General features: G+C 44.4%; 1 protein-coding gene across 2 annotated transcripts; it reads left to right on the forward strand.

Moving 5' to 3' along the window:
- The first annotated feature begins 393 nt into the window (after window positions 1–393).
- On the forward strand, window positions 394–19,884 carry DNAJC21 (DnaJ heat shock protein family (Hsp40) member C21). 2 transcript variants are annotated; one of them, XM_081315693.1, is made up of 12 exons: window positions 394–594; window positions 5,179–5,272; window positions 5,845–5,968; window positions 7,611–7,733; window positions 10,242–10,546; window positions 13,717–13,871; window positions 14,664–14,751; window positions 14,944–15,099; window positions 16,581–16,620; window positions 17,287–17,468; window positions 18,180–18,258; window positions 19,418–19,884. In XM_081315693.1, exons 1-12 carry the CDS (start codon window positions 498–500, stop codon window positions 19,580–19,582), a joined length of 1,608 nt encoding a protein of 535 aa, XP_081171819.1. In that variant the 5' UTR covers window positions 394–497; the 3' UTR covers window positions 19,583–19,884. The 2 variants fall into 2 exon arrangements, with proteins under 2 accessions (XP_081171819.1, XP_081171820.1); XM_081315694.1 differs by having other exon boundaries at window positions 18,180–18,252.
- Window positions 19,885–21,258: the final 1,374 nt, after the last annotated feature.

A 21,258-nucleotide genomic window follows, 5' to 3' on the forward strand; every position in this document is an offset into this window, starting at 1 on the left:
CTAAACGAACTGCCGTAAGTCGAGGACTGCCTGTAGTCACAGATCTGCACTGCAATTGCGACCTGAGGAAAAGCAGGCGGGACCGCCCTTGTTCTGATCGAGGACTCAACCGGCTCCAAACGCCGCCCCTCCCGGCAAGCGACCCTGGAACGTTCGGTCTCCCAGCGTTCCACGACATCAAAGCCAGCTCGGCGGTCTCGGAACGTTCACGGCCCCGACGTTCCACGCCATTTAAACCTCGGCGCTCGGCCGCTTCTCCTCCTCCTCCTCCTCCTCCTCCTGCTGCTGCGGCTGCCGCTGCTGCTGCCTTCCCTCCTTTCCAGAAGCCCTTCCCGCGCCATCCGTCAGTTCCGCCTCCCAGCCAGCTCGGCCTCCCAAGTCTGCCTCTTCCGGTCTTCCTCCTTTCCTCGCCGGTTCTCGTCACTGCGGTGCTCACGTGCAGGTGCCGGCCGGGGAAGGCGCTCGGCCGCCGGGCTGAGTCCCTCGGACCGCCCAGCATGAAGTGTCACTACGAAGTGCTGGGTGTGAGACGCGACGCGTCCGATGAAGAGCTCAAGCGAGCCTACCGGAAGCTGGCCCTCCGTTGGCATCCAGGTATGAACCCGGCCTGAGCCCCGACCTGTCGGGAAAGCGTTTTTTCCCCCAATGCCGCCGAGGCCTCCCCGGACCTGCCCTCGCTCCAGAAGGCTGGAGTCAAAGCATGGGCACCAGCGGGATGTTTGGGCAGGATAGGGAATGTAATCCAGCAGGGTGCTGCTGTGATCCAGGTGTTGGAGTGGGGTGGGGTGGGGTGGTAGTTCAAGCCACCGTCAGCCATGGAAACCGCCCTGGCCGGTCACTCTCTTCCTTAGCCCAGCCTATCTTACAAAGTGGCCTTGGCGGTGTGGAAAAATAGAAGATGCTCCTGAACTAAACTAATAACAGTAATAAGTTAAATTGGCAATGACTCTGGGTGACTCACAACAAGGTATTTAGGCTGTGAAGGTAACAAATACTGTACAGGTAGTCGTCCCACTTATCTCAACAGTTGACCCCAAAATTTAGGTTGCTAAGTGAGACATTTGTTAAGTGAGTTTTGCCCCATTTAGGACTTTTCTTGTCACGTTTATTAACTGGATCACTGCAGTTGTTAAATTGGTAACACGGTTGTTAAGTGAATCTTGTTTCCCCGTTGACTGTGGGGATGCTGCAATGGTCATAAGTGTGAAAAACAGTCATAAGTCGCTTTTTTCAGGGTTGTAACTTTGAATGGTCACTAAATAAACTGTTGTAAGCTGAGGACTACCTGTATAGATATTTGGAGGGCACACAACTGGAAAAAGTTACTCAGCCATCAGAGAAAGAGAACCTCCTAGAGCAGGGGTCTTCAAACTTGGCCCTTTTATGACTTGTGGACTTCAACTCCCAGAATTCCTTAGCCAGTGTGCCTGGCTGATAAGGAATTCTGGGAGTTGAAGTCCACAAGTCATAAAAGGGCCAGGTTTGAAGACCCTGTCCTAGAGACTGAAATCCTCTCACTCTTCTTCTCCTTACCTGTGAATTAGTGCCTCTGAAAACAATTGTTTCCTTGATTTGTTTAACAGCAGTTGTCTGCAGAGATTCTCAATCATCTAGGTCAGGGCTGTTCCCAAGATGCTTTTCTTTCTTTCTTTTTTTTTTCAACGGGTGACTGGACTTTCTTGCTTTTTTTCCTTTAAAAACATTTACTTCTCACCCAACAAACTGCAATGCCTTGATGCTAAAGGTTCAGAGACAATAGTTTAAAATATGTATTAGTTGCTAGCCATATATCCTACCTGGTGCCAGCCCAGCACTTTAACCACTCACTACCTCTCACTGTGCTAAGCTTTTGAAATGAAATTTGGTACATTATTTCAGTTTTTCTATTATATTGACAAATATAATAGAATATCATACTCTATATGTATGTGTGTGTGTATGTATGTTTATGTATATACATATCCAGGAAATTACAGACCTATCAGCCTGACCTCAATACCTGGGAAGATTCTGGAAAAGATAATCAAACAACCAATCAGCGAACACCTAGAGGCAAACAAAGTCATTACTAAAAGCCAACATGGGTTTGTCAAAAACAGATCATGCCAGACAAATCTTATTGCATTCTTTGACCAGGTGACAAAATTAGTGTAGAGGAATGCTGTGGATATAATTTACTTGGACTTCAGTAAGGCATTTGATAAAGTAGACCACAACCTACTACTTGATAAGATAGAAAAATGTGGGTTAGACAGCATCACCACCAGATGGATTCATAGCTGGCTGACCGGCCGTACTCAGCGTGTGTGGTCCTCAATGGAACTGCATCTACATGGAGGGAAGTGTGTAGTGGGGTGCCCCAGGGCTCTGTTCTGGGCCCAGTGCTCTTCAACATCTTCATCAAAGATTTGGATGAGGGGATAGATGGGGAACTCGTCAAATTTGCAGACGACACCAAGCTGGCAGGAATAGCCAATACTCCAGAAGATAGGCTTAAAATACAGGAGGATCTGGACAGAGTCAAACACTGGGCACTATCTAACAAAATGAAATTCAATGGTGAAAAAAGTAAGGTTCTACACTTAGGCAAGAAAAACCAAATGCACAGGTATAGTATAGGTGGTACCTTGCTCAATAGTAGTAACTGTGAGAGGGATCTCAGAGTCCTAGTGCACAATCACTTAAATATGAGCCAGCAATGTGCTGCAGCTGCCAAAAAAGCCAACACAGTGCATTAACAGAGGGATAGGATCAAGATCACGTGAAGTATTAATAACCACTTTACAATGCATTGGTAAGGCCACACTTGGAATACTGCATCCAATTTTGGTCACCACAATGTAAAAAAGATGTCGAGACTTTAGAAAGAGTACAGAGAAGAGGAACAAAGATGATTAGGGGACTGGAGGCTAAAACATATAAGGAACAGTTGCTGGAATTAGGTATGTCTAGTTTAACGAAGAGAAGGACGAGGGGGGACATGATAGCAGTGTTCCAATATCTCAGGGGCTGCCACAAAGAAGAGAGAGTCAAGCTATTCTCCAAGGCGTCCAAAGGCAGGACAAGAAGCAACGGATGGAAATTAATCAAGGAGAGAAGCAACCTAGAACTAAGGAGAAACTTCCTGACAGTTAGAACAATTAACCAGTGGAACAACCTGCCTCCAGAAGTGGTGAATGCTCCAACACTGGAAGTTTTTAAGAAGTGGTATAGGGTTTCCTGCCTGAGCAGGGGGTTGGACTAGATGACCTCCAAGGTCCCTTCCAACATTTGTTTTTGTGGTGGTCCCTTCCAATTGTTGTTGTTATTATTAATGTCTGAATATATACACACATACATACACATACATACAGTGTACACACACACACTTTGTGATGCCAGGTGGGAAATGTATTCTGCCTTTAGTTACTTCTCAAGGCAACAAGGCAGCTCAATCAAATTTGATTCCTGATGTTCATATGGAGCCATCCTTATGCCATGGAATGGAAGTAGCTTCCTATTATGGGTTGTTTTTTTGCTTCCCAATTTAGTCCATGAATAAATAAACAATAAATCTGGGATTTATTACTATATTAGTCTACAGAAGATGATGTTTATTCATCTCTAAGCAAATGCAGATTCTGTTGGATGTAAGCTAGTAACTCAACAGCCTGATTTTTTGTACTGGTGCTCTTATTAATTAAATGCCAGCAGGATGTCCACACATACTTTGGTAATGAATTGTTTTCGTGAGCTCATAATAGGTCAGTCTGGCAGCAAGGCTTTATTAAGATGCTTATTAAATATAATTTCAATTTAATACCCACCTGACAATAGAATCCTATATATGATTATTTCAAAAATAAATCCTGCTGACACAGATAAGCAATCTTAGAATTGCAGCCTAAAGTTAATGAAAATAATGTTTGTAACAGCAGTTCAATTACAGGCCTTTCCCTGAACTCTTTATTGAAATATAAAGTAATTTTTTCATGCCTTAATTCCACATAACCATTCATGGTCTTTTGAGTACAGTATGCTTCATAGTATTGACAGTACTGTTTAGCATACCTTAATCCTGAATGCATTGATCTTAAAATCTTCAAATAGCAATCATGCTTAGACAATTGCCCTACTGCTTTGGATGCCCCCTTTTTGTGTGCAATTGAGTATATTTCAACGAATGAATGACAAACCAATTAACTAATTTTTACGGATGCAAGTGCATTAGGCTCCATCTTAATATTACAACAGATTTGAACATTTTTATCCAATCATTCATTCATTTACTTATTTATCTGAGTATCCCTTTAAACTGTTGAAATTAATTGGTGGCTTATGTATGAATAAAGATCATGGTAATCTTTATATACCAATGACAAACTCATCCACTGCATTTGTAGCCTTATGTTTGCCAAAATATGAATAAGATCCAAAACTTTCTTGAAGGAAAAAAAGAACAGTCCAGTGAAAACAGAGTTTGCCCAGTAAGCAGGGAATACTGGTGGAGCAGTGGGCTAATGCCTCCTTAAGTAACACCAGCTGCCTGCAATTAGTGCAGGTTCGCGTCCCACCAGGCTCAAGGTTGACTCAGCCTTCCATCCTTCCGAGGTAGGTAAAATGAGGACCCAGATTGTTGGGGGCAATTAAGCTGACTTTGTAATAATGCCGCTTGGGAGGGGTGTGAAAGCCCTAATAAGCAGGCATATACATAGAATGAAGGCTACTGCTAAGTTTGTAAAGCCGCCCTGAGTCTTCGGAGAAGGGCGGGATATAAATGGAATTAAAAATAAAATAAATAAATAAATTTGTTTAGAAAGACAAACCTTAGCAGGAGAAAAAGTGGAATATCCTGAAAAGAGCAGGGCTGGCTAAACTCCTGATCAGCAGATGATACTGGAACATATTGTTGCAGATATTATAATTATTGTTTCATTCTCACGTTAAGCATTCTTTTTTCGGAACTGGATTCTGTTGGAATTAATAGAGTTTATTTCCAAATAAGTTTGATAGGAGCCCTCAAATGTATTATTCAACTGAAGTCTAATGGAATGTGCTAGAACCACCATGGGAAATGTGAGCCAGGAATTGTGTTTTCCTCTTGACTTCTTAATATCTGATAATCACAAATGGATTTCACAAGGCTCGTAGCGGTGGGGTTTCTGTTTTGGGATGAATTCATTAGATTTTGCTTTGCAGATAAAAATCTAGACAACGCTGAGGAAGCAGCAGAACAGTTCAAGCTGATCCAGGCTGCATATGATGTGCTGAGTGATGCCCAGGAAAGAGTGTGGTAAGTTTGCCTTTTGGATAAAAGCTTGAAAATTCTTATAGTGGTGTATTGGCTTAACCAAATCTTTTTTGCCATAACATTTAGTTAAGGTTTGTTATAAAATAAACATGTAGGAAAAGTTTGAAAACAACCTAAAAGCAAAAGTGCAACCTTTGCTTTACATTTCACAATATTTCAAGCTATTTCTATAGTAATAAAATCATTCTCATCCCCAAAATCTAAAATCAAAGTTTCATTTTTTTTCAGTTCCGAGCAAAACATCCGGAAGCAGTTTCCAAGTAGAAACAAAACTAGACATGTTCTTCTCTTTAACTAAAAGAGTTTAGGCAGAGTTGCACCTGAGTCCGTCAGACCCCAAACTGGCTGGGGTATTCTGGGAGTTGAAGTCCTCGCATCTTAACGTGGCTAAGGTTGGGAAACCGTGTTACAGCAAGACCTGAAAACAGCCCAATCTTTTAGCTGTGATTCAGGAAACTAATTTGGTCTTCCTGCCAACAGATACCATTCCTTGTTTATTCTGCAGTAGAAAGTTTCATGGCCTCTAAATTTAATTTGTTCCTTTTCCTTTGTAGGTACGACAATCACAGGGAAGCTCTCTTGAAAGGAGGCATCGATGGAGGCTATCAAGACGAGAGTCTGGATTTGCTCCAATACTTCACCGTTACGTGCTATTCTGGCTATGACGATGATAAAAAGGTCAGGCTTAAGCACTCGCTCGGGGGAGTAACATTTACCCTTGGGTGACTCCTGAGACCCGCACAGCTTCTTGCTACAGGTGGCAAGCCAACAGGTGCCAGACCGAGGCTAGCAATGCCGCCACCCCACAGCTGCCCTCCTCAGCCACTGAGCTGCACTTCAGTCTCAACCTGAGGGGGAATCTGTGTGGGATTGGCAAACAGCTGCCCAACTCCCCGCTATGACTGTGTGCCATTGAAATGCAAGCCTCAGAAAGTGACCTACAGCCCACGATTGTGAGTTTGAACCCACTGAGGGCCATCATGTACAGGAAAATGCTCTACTTGTGATCAGTCACTTAGTGATCATTTGAAGTTATGACATGCCCCCCTAAAAAGGTACCTATGACCTAGTTCTGCAGTTCCGACAGCTACACCCCACCCACCCACCCACCCCGCAGGTCACAGGACTGTATTTCAGGCACCCGGCAATTGGCCCACATTTGCAGTGGTCACATGATTGCAATTTACTGCGGTTTTGCAGAAAAACAGTACTTACTTCCAGTTTTCTGCAAAAAAAGACCCCATAGCAAACAATCGGTTCACCTAACGATTGCAGCGTTTCGTTAATTTATTTATTTATTTATTTATTTGGATTTATATACCGCCCCTCTCTATTACATGAGTTCATGTAATAGTCATGGTACTTCGCTTAACAACAGGTGCAAAAAGTGTCAGAAAATCGTATCAGTCAGGTGATGAACCCACTTTACAACTGTCATGACTTAATTGTAATGGGTGGACTACATTACAGTCATGAATCGAGGATTACCTTTACATAATACCAAGCATACAGAAAATTCTGCTTCTCCTTTATAATGCCTTGGTAAGGCCACACTTGGAATATTGCATCCAGTTTTGGTCACCACGATGTAAAAAAGATCTTGAGACTCTAGAAAGAGTGCAGAGAAGAGCAACGAAGATGATTAGGGGACTGGAAGCTAAGACATGAAGAACGGTTGCTGGAATTGGGTATGTCTAGTTTAACGAAGAGAAGGACGAGGGGTGACATGGTAGCAGTCTTCCAATATCTCAGGGGCTGCCACAAAGAAGAGGGAGTCAAGCTATTCTCCAAAGCACCTGAAGGCAGCACAAGAAGCAACGGATGGAAACTAATCAAAAAGAGACGCAACCTAGAACTGAGGAGACCAATCAGTGGAACGCCTTGCCTCCAGAAGTTGTGGGTGCTGCAACACTGGAGGTTTTTTAAGAAGAGATTGGACAGCTATTTGTCTGAAATAGTACGGGGTTTCCTGCCAGAGCAGAGGGCTGGACCATATGACATCCAACTCTGTTATTCTGGTGATTCAGATAGAGAGAAGTCATTTATTCGTGTAAGGAGATACAACAATTTTATGTGATTACGAATGTGAGGAGATGAAACCTTTAAGTCTGCCAGATCTGTTTTCAAACATAAATGCCTGTCTGATTCACCTCAAAGCAACGTTGTTGGCTCTCGTACAAAAATCTGGCTGGAGATCTCACAGTCAAGAGCTCAGAAAACTGAGCAATTATTCCAGATGTCATTATGCCGATGTCTTTCATTGTCCTCTGCAATTAACAAGGGTTGTTTTCTCTCTCAGTGATCATATTGTTTCTTTCAGGGGTTCTACGCAGTGTATCGGCACATCTTCGAAATGATTGCAAAGGAAGAAGAGGAATCCATAGTAGAAGATGACTTTGAAGGGTTTCCCAACTTTGGAGATTCCCAGAGTGACTACGATACGGTAACAACTCTGAAATTCATAGTTGGGCAGTTGCCTTGTTAGAGTCAGCTCAGATGGCACTGAATAATCTGTAAGCTTTTGAGGTCACCAGAACTTTTCCTGAACTAAAGAAAAAGCAAGAATGTCATTATAGTGGAGGAGAAATCAGCATTTTAGGCCTGAGACCGAAGAAGTTGTAAATTCTTTCCATTTGCATCTTTTCTTGCCGAGTGCTGCACTTTCAGATTGTACCTGTTGTTCCACAAATCCTCTTGTTTCCTAACATAGGGAGAACTGAGGCTGTTCTCACATAATTCTTATTTGGAGTGGAACATAGAAGTTCCTATGTAAAAGAAATATTTTTTTAAAAAAGCAAAATAAAGGATACAGTTTTGAAGAACTGGGGGTCAATGAACTCTCCCATGATAGAATTTTTCTCTTAGCTGGGTTTGTAAGGAGCCATTGTGGTGCAGTGGTTAGAATGCAGTATTGCAGGTAAACTTTTCCACAGCCTGGAGTTCAATCCTCACCGGCTCAGGGTTGACTCAGCCTTCCATCCTTCTGAGGTCAGTAAAATGAGGGGCCAGATTGTTGGGGGCAATATCCTGACTCCGTAAACCGCTTAGGGCTGTAAAGCACTATGAAATGGCGTAAAAGTCTAAACGCTAATGCTATTGCTATTGTAAAAAACATTGCTTGTATACCAGTCACACATATTTTTCCTTTCTACATGGAAAAACTGTTTCCTGTAGTAAGCTCGTATAAAGGAAATTAAACAGTACAAGTTATTGAGCGGTCTAGGTCAGGGGTGTCAAACTCAATTTCATTGAGGGCCGCATCAGCACTGCGATTGCCCTCAAGGGGCCGGGTAGGTATGGCCAGGGTGGGCGTGGCCTACTGGGTGGGCATGGCTAGAGTGCGTATGACCTACCCATCAAGGGTGCCTATGGGGGCCTGGGCAGGAGTGGGACAGATCTGAGGGTCTCTGGCAGAAGGAGGGTCTCTGGGCCAGGGCCAAGGCAGTGGGGGCTGTTCCCTCACTGTTTCCAGGATGGCTTCGCAGGCCACATGAAACGACTTTGCGGGCCGGATCCGGCCCCCGGGCCTTGTGTTTGACATGTCTGGTCTAGGTTAATTCTTTACATATATAGTAAGGTAAAGGTAAAGGTTCCCCCGCACATGCGTGCTAGTCGTTTCCAACTCTAGGGGCTCCGTTTCAAAGCCGAAGAGCCAGCGCTTGTCCGAGGACGTCTCCGTGGTCATGTGGCCGGCATGACTGGACGCCAAAGGCCCACGGAATGCTGTTACCTTCCCACCGTAGTGGTCCCTATTTTTCTACTTGCATTTTTACGTGCTTTCGAACTGCTAGGTTGGCAGAAGCTGGGACGAGTAACAGGCGCTCGCTCTGTTACGCGGCACTCGGGATTCGACCCGCCAAACTGCCAACCTTCTGATCAACAAGCTCAGAGTCCTAACCCACGGAGCCACCGCGTCCCTTTTACATATATAGAAGCCCTGAAAAGTTCAGGAGGTTTTCTCCCGAGGCCAGGGACCACTTTGTGAATTTCTGTTCAGCTGGAAAAAACAACAACATTGAGTCCTACTTCCTGTTCAGTGCATGAATCCAAATCCAAAGGAATGTAAAGCTTCTCCAATAAGCCCCTGCGTGAACAGGTCGCTGAAAGAATACAGGTTGTCTTTAACTTTATGACCATTCGTTTAACAACAGACTTTGAGAAAAAAAATGACTTATCTCGTAGTTATGACCATCATACCATCCTTTGCGGTCACATGATTGCAATTGGGTGCTTGGCAGCTGGCTCATATTTGCTACACATTAAAGCAGCTGCATCTTTTTCATGCTCCTGAGGAAGCCTTAAAAAGATGTAGTTCTTTTAACGAGCAGAGGAATGATGCAGATCCAGAAGAATTTTTCTGAATCTTTTTCAAAGTGCAGACATCCTGAGTAAAAATGCAAAAAATAAATTATTACCACCACCATCATCATCTTTCAGTTAGAACAATTAACCAGTGGAACAACCTGCCTCCAGAAGCAGTGAATGCTCCAACACTGGGATTTTTTAAGAGACTGGACAGCCATTTGTCTGAAATGGTATAGAGTTTCCTGCCTGAGCAGCAGGGCTGACTAGATGACCTCCAAGGTCCCTTCCAATGTTGCTGTTATTTTTGTTGTTGTTGTTGTTGTTGTTGTTGTTGTTATTATTATTATTATTATTATTATTATTATTATTATTATTATTATTATTATTATTATTATTATTATTATTCAGCATGGCACCCCAGTTTGGCTGCTGCATCTACTTTTCAAAAATTTAAGTCAGTACAGAAAAAAAATATTATTATGTTTGACCTCTACCCATAAATAGTTCATCAGCCACCATGTGCTATAAGTTAAATATGTAGACTCAGTTTTAATAAACAACCTTAAGAAAATCACTGCCTTGGGGGTGGGCCTCTTCAAACTGTTAGTCAATGTAAATGTCTCTTTCTCCCTCCCTTCCCGTTTAGGTAGTCCATTCTTTCTACGGGTACTGGCAGAGTTTTTGTACCCAGAAGAATTTTGCCTGGAAGGAAGAGTACGACACTCGGCAAGCGTCCAACCGCTGGGAGAAGCGGGCCATGGAAAAGGAGAACAAGAAGACCCGAGACAAAGCAAGGAAGGAGCGGAACGAACTGGTCCGTGAACTGGTGGCCTTTGTGCGGAAAAGAGACAAGCGAGTGCAGGCCCACCGGAAGCTCTTAGAAGAGCAGAATGCAGAGAAAGCTAAGAAGTCAGAGGAGCTCCGGAGGCAACAGAAATTGAAACAGGCCAAGTATGATGATCTAGACCGCTGTTTCTCAGATCTTGGTAGATTTCCAGAATTTCCAAAATGCCCCAGGCAGCACACTGCATGAACACTACCTCTTTATACGGTATTGGTCCCAAAAGGCAACACAGTCGTAAAAAAAAAACAGGGTCTAATGTAAAGGGGTAGGTCTGTACATATGTTGTATATAGTATGTTTAAATGTGTGTTATGTCTGTGTACACTTTGAGAGCGAGCAACTACATTTCATTTTTAATGTGCGTCTTCGTGGCCCCAGCTCAAAGACCACATGGTGAAATCCAATCCAGTCCACTTCCTTATTGCTTACATCTATTAGAGCAGGGCTTTTCAACCTTCTCACCCATTGTACCACTTTTAGGATCTGGCAACATCCGAGTACCACCATTCGCCTAGCAAGGTGTCAAAAACTTGATGACCAAAAAAAAAAGGAAAAAAGTGATGAAGTAGAGGTAGTCCTCGACTTACAACAGTTCGCTTAGTGACTGTTCGAAGTTACAATGGCACTGAAAAAAGTGACCCCCAAGCCACAGCCGAGCAAGACACCTGCCTGCCTGCCCGGCAGTGCTTTTCCTCCTGTCCGAGGTTTTCATTGTTGTGAGCATTTCTGTTGAGGATTGGCATAATAGAGTTGGAAGAGACCTTTGAGGTCTTCTAGTCCAACCCCCTGCTCAGGCTTGTGCGGTTCAGCTCACTCCCCTCCCCCACTACCACTTTTCTAGGATGGTCACGTACCACTTGCCAGGTAACAAATGTACCACAGGTGGTGCCCGTACCACTGGTTGAAAAGCCCTGTAATAGACGGAATCTTGCCAGACTAAAGTTACAACCTTCTAACCTAATGGCTATATCCTGAGAGATTCTACCCTGAAGCTCATTTTCTCTCCCCCATCCAGTTTGGAACTGTACAATTTCTTGTTTTGGGCTTCTCAGGAATGTGCTGCCCCGTCCCTGGGAAACCACAGAGCTTCCGCCAAGTTTACCCCCTACTCCTTCTCCAAGTGCACATTACATCACCGTTTCTATTCATGAAGGTTCATAAATGTCCTTCCTGCAGTGGTACAGAAGGAGAAGTTGATCTTCTATGTTTCTGCCTGCCTTCAGGGCTGTTGCAGTGCGGCTTCTAAAGCGCATCCTAACAGGTTAAGCTTATAAATGTGTGGAGTAAGTTCTTGGAAAGGCTTGGTAACTGTTCTGTACCAGCCTGCTACCGGCCCTGCAGAAAAGGCAGGGACAACCCCTTTTACAAGAAGGCAAGAGGCTGGAACTAAGCCTGCCAAATTTATGGATACAAAAGCAAACAGAACAAGACACGAACCATGAAACAGGAGCTATTCAAGCGGTTGCCTTCAGCAAACCAGCCCTCCCCCTTTTATACAGTTCAGGGCGTGGCTTCTCTCTGCCTCCTTCCGAGGTGCCCCATTGCCTTCCTCTGTTTACTCCTGATTGACTGCCTCCTGCGTCGGGCGTCCTTGAACAGGGCCAGCTGTGGGTCATCTTCATCCACGCTGTCAGGCTCACACAGCTGGGTCTGCGTCGTGACCAGGTGGGAGGGGCCTGGCTGAGGGCTCTCATCAGCAAGCTCTCCAACCCCTTCAGCAAGCTCTCCAACCACCTCAGCAAGCTCTTCAACACCCCCCTCCTCCTCTGAGTCGTCCGACCCAACTGCCGAACCCACAGGCTGACCCTGAATCACAACAGTAACCAAGGAAAAACATGATAAGAAGTCTTGGGGCTCTCTGAGCTTTGTTGTTTTCTTGTAAACATTTCATTATCCAAACTAGGCAACATCATCAGCACACGGATTCTTCCTTATTGATAAGAACTCCGTATATTTAGATACAACCTTGCAGTAGTTTAGAATGAAGAGTGAAATACTGAGATTGATTGTAAGAGCTGTGTGCTGACAAAAGGCTTATCTAGCTTTGATTGGTAGCATCCACAGTTTGCACAACACAACTGTGTCTTTGTTTCATAACACCTGGTCAGCATGAAGCTGTCTGCACAAAAGAAGCTGTCTTGATCCAACCTGTGTAGGACAATAAATATGTCAGCAATGTAAGCTCACTCTTCTTCGGTCTGGTGATTGCCAAAGCTTTGGTAAATCCTATGCTTTCTACCCTGCATAGACATTAAATCGTGAAGTGCTTTATTCATTTGGAATTGATGTTGTAAGCTTCACTAGGTGGCAGCATCTGGCCAACCATGCCTAGGTACCAGGTAGAAAAGGAGAGATTTGAAAAACTCAGGACTGTAGATTAGTCAGAAAGCCTGAAAAAAGGCTGTAACATACCATTTTGGTTTTTGTTGGTGAGGAAATTAGATTTATTTTATTTATTTTATTTTATTAAGTTTATATACCACCCTATTCCCGTAGGAAGGGACGCGGTGGCTCAGTGGGTTAGGACGCTGAGCTTGTCGATCGGAAGGTCGGCAGTTTGGCGGGTCGAATCCCGAGTGCCGCGTAGCAGAGTGAGCGCCTGTTACTCGTCCCAGCTTCTGCCAACCTAGCAGTTCGAAAGCATGTAAAAATGCAAGTAGAAAAATAGGGACCACTACGGTGGGAAGGTAACAGCGTTCCGTGCGCCTCTGGAGTCTAGTCACGCCGGCCACATGACCACGGAGACGTCCTCGGACAAGCGCTGGCTCTTCGGCTTTGAAACGGAGATGAGCACCGGCCCCTAGAGTCGTAAACGACTAGCACGCATGTGCGGGGGAACCTTTACCTTTACCTTTTATTCCCGTAGGACTCAGGGCGGTTTACAGGGAGGGTTAAAAACAAACATACAAAAATTAAAATCAGATTAAAAATTAATTAAATCAAGTCCCCAAAATTTAAACTAAAACCCAATAAAATTAAAACCCCTCAGCCTGGGCCAGACAGCTCGAAGAGCCAAGTTTTCAGGTCCCGGCGAAATGAGCGAAGGTCGGGGGCAGTCCTAGGTTCCATGGGGAGTTGGTTCCATAGGGCCGGCGCGCCCACAGAGATGTCCATCACTACTAAATCACCAGTAGTTGAACTTGACTCTCCACTTGATCTCTTCTTTAGCACATGGACCAATTTCTTTCCTTTCATTAACCGTGTTTCTTGTTCAGGGTATTGCACAAAGCCAGCCTGTGAATATCTCCCACCTTTTGCCTTTCCTCTTCCTTTCAAAGGCTGGCGGAGCAGTACAAGGAGCAGAGCTGGATTACCATGTCTGACCTAGAGCGAGAACTACAACAGATGGAAGCTCAGTATGAAAAGGAATTTGGAGATGGGTCTGGCGAGGAAGAAGAGGAAAAAGAAGAGAGGAAAGAGAACCAAGAAGAGGGTGAGGACCAACTGGTGCACAGTTAGTTGCGCCTTAAGAGCAAGCGCAAATTGTGCTGCTGGGAATGGCTTGCTAGGTAGCCTAATTTCCTTTACTGATTTCCAGAATAAGGACTTACAACTATTAAGCAAACATTAACACAAGTTGGGGGTGCTCATGCTCATTGTTGCAATTTGGCAGCTATTCCTCCCTTTTACCAAGAGTTTGATTTTTTCCAATCAGTATCCTGTGACCCCTGGACAAGATCAGTCCTGAGTGGTACAGTTTTCTCCATGTGATTCCTGGAGATTTTACTCTTGGCAGTTATTAAGGGTCCCTTCAACTTTGCTGATTCCTTCCTCACCTGCATAGCTGTACCATTTTGGTTACTTAAGCACTTAAACCAGGGGTGTCAAACTCAATTTCATTGAGGGCCACATCAGCATTGTGGTTGCCCTCAGGGGGCCGGGTGGGCGTGGCCAGGGTGAGCGTGGCCTACTGGGTGGGCATGGCCAGCTCTACATCATTGGCATCAAGGGTGCTTATGGGGGCCTGGGCAGTAGTGGGACAGATCTGGGGGTCTCTGGCAGAAGGAAAGTCTCTGGGCCAGGGCCAAGGCAGCGGGGGCCATTCCCTCACTGTTTCCAGGATGGCTTCGGGGGCCACATGAAACCACTTTGCGGGCCGGATCCAGCCCCTGGGCCTTGTGTTTGACATGTCTGACTTAAACTCATAGGTAGGATGTTGACAATAGAAGAAAAGATAGTCAGATCATGAAGTATCTTACACAGAAATACATGTATGTATTTTCAGACAAATTAAGTGAAGAACACGACGCTGCTAACCTTTTTGATGACCTCTATTGTCCTGCTTGTGATAAATCCTTTAAGACAGAGAAAGCGTAAGTTTTTCTTCATATGCAAACTAAAATGGATCAGGACATACTTCATCTGCCATCTTACCCCTGATTTACTCGGTTCCATGCAGGCTTCCCTTCCCGAGCAAAGCTCTGCCCAATTTAACAAAAGGCAGCCATTCTTTCTTAGACTCAAATCTTGTTCTTCTCAGTAACATCCATCTGATCACTCTTCAGGATGAAGAACCACGAGAAGTCCAAGAAGCACCGGGAGATAGTGGCTTTGCTCCGACAGCAGTTGGAAGAAGAGGAAGAAGCATTTCCTGTCTCCAGAGTTGATGAGAATGGGTGGAACAGCGAAGAGGAGGCAGAAGAAGCAAAGCCCAAACAAAAGTACTTTATGAAAATATATAGAAGTTCAGACTACCAAAGACCCTAAATTATTTCTGTTCTCCAACGCTTCACGAGGGAGCTGGTCAGGCGCCCTATTTTAGGATGTGCCATTCCATGTTCCTTTTCCCCATTCCTCGAGGATCAATTAACAAACAATTCAATTGAGGAGTTGTCATGGTTCCGACAAATTAAACTCTTCAAAAGAACTTTGAGGCATTGTTTACCTCTTTTATTCGAGTAGCATAATATCGGCACTCAGTGCTTTTTTTGTAAAAGAAAAAGGTGCCGGAACTCACACATGTCATACAACCCGCCTTGCCTACCCTACAAGGTTCCATCCAAAAAAGGTGCCGGAACTCCGTTCTGAGCGTTCTATGAGAAAAAAAGCCCTGTCGGCACTTACATAATCAAAGCAAAAAACTGAATTCCCCTTCCCTGGGCACATAGTATCAAAGCACAATTCCCTCCTCCAATTAACAGTCATAAATCACATTCCCCAATTAGCTTGAAGCGCAGCCTTCCTCTCCAGCTCTCCAGCCCAATTCTTTTATCAGCTCTTGAGTTCAATAACCTTGATTCTCACGCTAAGTTTTAGTGTTGTTATGTCTAGCTGGACACTCATTCACATCCCCCCACAGCATCATCTAACTCTAAAAGCGAAAGGGGAAAAATGGCTACATTTCCATCTGTTGTCAATGCAAAAACATCCGATGTTAGCAGCCTTGACAGCTGTTTTATGTTTATTCCTCTCTCAGCTTTTCCCCCTTAACCATTGTGGTATAACTGAGTTTGTTTCTCTTTCCTTTCTGTGACCGGGTTACATGGTTCCCAGTGCCTTGCCTTGGTAAGAATCCATCAGGAGAGAATTGGGCTATCTTCAGCCGGAATGCTCAGAAATGTGTTGCTTAGAAATAATCTGTTAGCTGCTAGTTGGTGGGCATGGCTAAAGCAAGCAGTTGTTCAGGATGAACTCCACACTTTTCCTGGGTGTAGAAGGGGTTTCAAATTACCGGTTGAGCTCCGGACGGCGCCCGATCTTCGCTCCTTTCCCCGCGATCTAAAAACATACTTGTTCGAACAAGCCGGCCTGGCCTGATGGGGGATTGGTGGGGTTTTTACTGTATTTTATTGGGGTTTTACTATGTATTGTTTTTTTAGTGGGCATGTATTTAATCATTTTTTAACTTTTGTAATTCTGTGTTTTTATTCTTGCCCTGTTCACCGCCCTGAGTCCTTCGGGAGAAGGGCGGTATAGAAATATTAATAAATTAAAAAAAAATTGCACCCGAGATTTCTCTTAAGGCAGTGTTTCTCAACCATGGCAGCTTTAAGATGGGTGGAATTCTGGGAGTTAAAGTTCACCTACCTTAAAGCTGCCAAGGTTGGGAAACGGAGTTCTAGGGCTTCAGAAGAGATTCAGCAAGCAAAGGTTGTTGAACTAGGTTGTTTTGACATTACACTTTTGTTTTTATCTTTAACAGGTTGTCAAAGAAACAGCGAAGAAAGCAAAGAACAACAGGCGTACGTTTGGTTTGTTTTTTTTAAAAAAAAAGTGAATTTCCCTTTGCATGCTTTCATGTTCTGATCTGTTTGAACATAGCATTGATTGCTGGCAATGCCCTGCTGAATAAACTGGCTGAAATATTTTTGCATTTTATGAGGAGAACTAGCTAACTTTTCAGAGCTAGTTGCAGCTTTTGCCTCACCAACACAACCTCATTTTGAGGAAATGGAGATGGCAGCCTTCCCTTTGCAGAGGACCCCACCACTAGACCATTATCTGCCAAATATAACATGGCTTACCAGGAGGAGGTTGCTGGATCCCCAACTTCAGAAGATGAAAAAGTTTTCAGGTGTGGGGCAGATGCTTCCTCAAAAGGTCTGTGCATGTAAAACTTTTTGTCCTCACCCTTCTGTTTACTTCCATTATTTCTGTGCTGGAGCTGAAGGCTTCCTTGAATGGGAACAGATTTAGCACTGCCCCGTGTTGAAAATACATAAAGGCCTTCCCCAAGTGGTTGATGTTCCAGGTGATGGCTATTTTGTAGCACCTGGAAGGCACCAGCCTGGGGAAGATTGGTTTGCATGTTTGTGTTCAGATGTGATGTTCTAGCATACCAAGGCATGATTTTCTTCATCTTGCAAACGGACTTTGTCCGTCTGAGGGCTCTCTTATTCTTCCAACAGACCCCGGAGGACCATTCCAATGACAGTAGCCCTGAGCAGCAAGTCGAAGAGGCAAGTCCTGTTTGCAGCAATGACCCAGAGAGGGTGTCTGAAGAATCAGAAAATGTCAGCAAAAGCCATAATTCAGATGATGTTGGGGAAATTTCAGCACCTACAGCAGAATCCAAAACTGAGGTGAAAAGGTAAATATGGTTCTCTGAAAATAACTGAAGGGAGCTGTTGGTAATGAAATGTAAGGAGTTGGAATAGAAACCTTGTGAAAATGTTTTATATAGTCTATAGCAGGGGTCTTCAAACTCGGCCCTTTTATGACTCATGGACCTCAACTCCCAGAATTCCTCAGCCAGCATGCCTGGCTGAGAAATTCTGGGAGTTGAAGTCCATGAGTCATAAAAGGGCCGAGTTTGAAGACCTCTGGTCTATAGCAAGGGTCCCCAACCTGTGGACTGTGGCCCACTACAGGGCCGTGGCCTCCTGGCTACTGGGCTGTAGGACAGGCCGGCCAATGCGTGCGTGCACACACCCATTCGTGTTAGTGCCGTGGCCGTGGGACGCAAAAACGGGATACCGTGCTGCCTGGTGCGAAAACGGGACGCTGTGTGCCGCAGGGCGTGAAATGGGACGCTGTGCTGTGGGGCACGAAAACCACCACCACCGCAGGGCGCGAAAATGGGGCACCCCGCAAGAACGGCCCAGGGCTAGCGAGAATCACGTGGGCACTAGTACAGCCCCATTTGTGTCGTGTGTGTGCTTGCGGCCTTGTTAGCGGCATGCACACGCACGCATAAAATGCTGCCCCCTCCCTTCCCCTCCGGTCTGCCAACGGAGAAAGATTGGTGACCTCTGGTCTATAGTACCTGCTCAAAGACTAAGAATTTCTTTTATTATTTTAGCAATCCTAAAGGTAAAGGAAAGAAAGCAAAAGAAGCCAAGAAAACATCCCCCAAAGCTTCTTCAGAGCACCAGGTAAAGGTATGCACAAGAGATTAAGGCAATACACTTTCACTGTGACAAAACAAATTGTCCTTGACCTACAACCACGATTGAGACCAAAATGTCTTGTTTGTTAAGTGAGTTTTGTCTCATTTTACGACCTTTCTTGCCACAGTTGTTAAGTGAATCACTGCAGGTGTTAAATTAGTAAACTGGTTGTGAAGTGAACCTGGCTTCCCCATTGACTTTGCTTGTCAGAAGGAAGCAAAAGGTGATCAGTGCCATTGTAACTCCAAACAGTCACTAAATAAACTCTTGTAAATCAAGGACTGTTTGTACTGAGTTTGGCATCAAGTCTTAACTGTATCTATCTAAGACAGGGTTAGGCAACCTCGGCTCTTTTGTGACTCATGGACTTCAACTCCCAGAATTCCTGAGTCAGCTATGCTGGCTGTGGAATTCTGGGAGTTGAAGTCCACAAGTCTTAAAAGTTGCTGTCAGGGCCCACTTCAAAACCTCATCCTGAGAAAGCAGGATTCTTGGAACAGTTTCTTTCCAAAAGGAACTTTTATTAGGAGAAGCTGATAGCAGGCATAATAGGGAGGATCTGAGGGTATCCCGCTCAGATCAATAGGTTAAGAGTCTCAGGTATAACCGCACCCTCAAGAGTTCATCCAGTCAGTTTGAATGGGCTAATCCCCAGGTATTAAGGCCACTGTGGGAAAGGAGCTGATCACCATGTCCTTTCCCATGCTTGTGAAGACGTTGTTGGGTCTTCGCATCTTCCCTTCCGCAGCAAGAGATAAGCCAGATGGCCGGAGGCACATTCCTTTCTCACCCCAAAGTAACATCAAGGGAGAGACAGTTCAAAGAGTTAAGTATGTAGGAACAGCGGAAAGGATACATACCACAGAACCTTCCCCCCTCCCCCTCAGGAGAATGGCAGAACCCTCAGAAAGAAATGAATTAGGAAAGAAATGAGATAGATTCCCCGCCCCCCCACTCCCCAGGAACAGAATGGGTTCTGACAGTTGCCAAGGTTGAGGACCCCTGCCTTAGACTACTCCAATCAGGTAATTCTTTGTTACATTTTTGCTGACATTGAAGAAATACTATATTAATGTCTATGGAGATTCTCATATATATTAGTGGTAATAAAATCCGTCCCGTCTTCGTTTCTTCTGCTTTTCCATGACAGCCTGAAGGCCCCCTGCAGTGTGTGACCTGCAGCTGTGAATTTCAGTCACGGAACAAATTGTTTGAACATCTGAAAGCCACGGGGCACGCCAAAGCCGTGGCCGCCTCCACTGCCAACACAGCCATCAGCAGCAGAAGCAAGAAAGAGAAGCGGAGGAACAGATAGGGTTTCCAGAAAGCATGGATAACTGTGGGGCTATTCAACTTTGTCACATCAAAAGGCACCTTGTTGACCCAAAGAGAGAAACAGGCTTTTCCCATGTAATTTAACCGGGATGAAGAGTGATGGATCCAGCCATAAACAGAGCAGAAAAGCATTTACACCTGTGCAGCACTTGTTATCTGTTTGTGTCTATATTGTGTTTCATAAATTGGGCTGAAACCCCAGATTGTTCATAGAGCCTTCCTGCTCCTTGGATTTGTAAAAACCTATATGTACAGGCAAAGGAAATAAATTATTTTACTGTACATTTCTGTTTATTTTCAAGAATTGCACTATTCCTTTCATTTAGCAATGTCCTCTTTACATTGAACACACCTTTTTGCTACCAACCTGCTGATACTCATTTAGCCCAGGGGGTCTTCAAACTTGGCAGCTTTAAGACATGTGGACTTCAACTGGTGATGACCTATAAAGCCCTAAATGGCTTGGGTCTGGATTATCTGAGGGAACACCTGCTGCCGACATTAACTCCCCATCGTCCTGTGCGCTCCCACAGGGAGGGCCTTCTTAGGGTACCGCTGGTGAAGGATTGCTGGCGGGTGACTCCCAGAGAGAGGGCCTTCTCTGTGGGTGCGCCTGCCCTTTGGAACCAACTTCCTATGGAACTTAGGACTGCCCCTGACCTCCGTTCATTTCGCCGGGACCTAAAAACTTGGCTCTTTGAGCTGTCTGGCCTAGACTGAGGGGTTTTTAATTGGTTTTAAAGTTTTAACTTTTGGGCTTAAATTTAATTAATTGTTTTACATTTATTTTAACTTTTGTATTGTATGGTTTTAATTGCCCTGTAAACCGCCCTGAGTCCTATGGGAATAGGGCGGTATATAAGTCAAATAAATAAATAAACAAACAAACAAACTCCCAGAATTCTGGGAGTTGAAGTCCACACGTCTTAAAGTTGCCAAGTTTGAAGACCCTTGATTTATTTAACCCAATCCTGGATTGGCCATCATAAGACAGTGGCTGTCAGCTATATTAGTCCCATCCCTCACACTATGAAAGAGGGCTTGCTCCAACCATGACAGTAACAAACATTTTTGAGACAAAACCATAACTTTAAAGTTATTCTTTTATTGTATGTTTCAAGTTCCAGTACCTTCTTCCGTGTGCCATGCATAAAGTTTATGAGTCCCATCTGTGGTATACATTCAACCACTGATGGAAAACCACTGCTGTAAAAGATATTTGGGGAACTGTAGCTCTCTTGTTCTTGCTATATATTCTAATGCCCAAGGTTCCTCAGCAAAAGAGGCTTAAGTAAATTATCTACTCAGGGACATTCTGGAACTCCATATGATTCTTACATTCATCTCGGTTAGCCCGGACAAGCAAGATTTGCAAGTGTCAGTTCAGCTTTAGCTTCTTCATCCCTGATCCAAGAGCTAAGAATTGGATTAATATTCTTTTATCAATGTATGCTAAGACTCTTTATTAAAGCACTAATCAGCATGAAATCTAGCTGGTGGGGGAAGTGTTTGTTGCCCCTCAGAAATTAGTAGTAGGTTTTCTGAATGTCTGTTCAACATATTAGTCTTTCACGTTCTAGTTTCTGCTTTATGAAACTGCATTCTGTCAAAAGGTGGAAGGATTTGGATATGTGTTTTCCCACCTGTAATTCAGAA

Source organism: Vipera berus (genome assembly GCF_964194415.1).
Source record: "Vipera berus genome assembly, chromosome: 2".
NCBI classification, from domain to species: Eukaryota; Metazoa; Chordata; class Lepidosauria; order Squamata; family Viperidae; genus Vipera; species Vipera berus.

What these genes read in the sequence shown, in the direction of transcription:
- DNAJC21 (XM_081315693.1), top strand. Translation starts at nt 498, where the DNA reads ATGAAGTGTCACTACGAAGTGCTGGGTGTGAGACGCGACGCGTCCGAT. An exon ending in GGCCCTCCGTTGGCATCCAG is followed by an intron (nt 595 to 5,178) that starts GTATGAACCCGG and finishes TTTGCTTTGCAG; the next exon opens with ATAAAAATCTAGACAACGCT. An exon ending in GAAAGAGAACCAAGAAGAGG is followed by an intron (nt 13,872 to 14,663) that starts GTGAGGACCAAC and finishes ATGTATTTTCAG; the next exon opens with ACAAATTAAGTGAAGAACAC.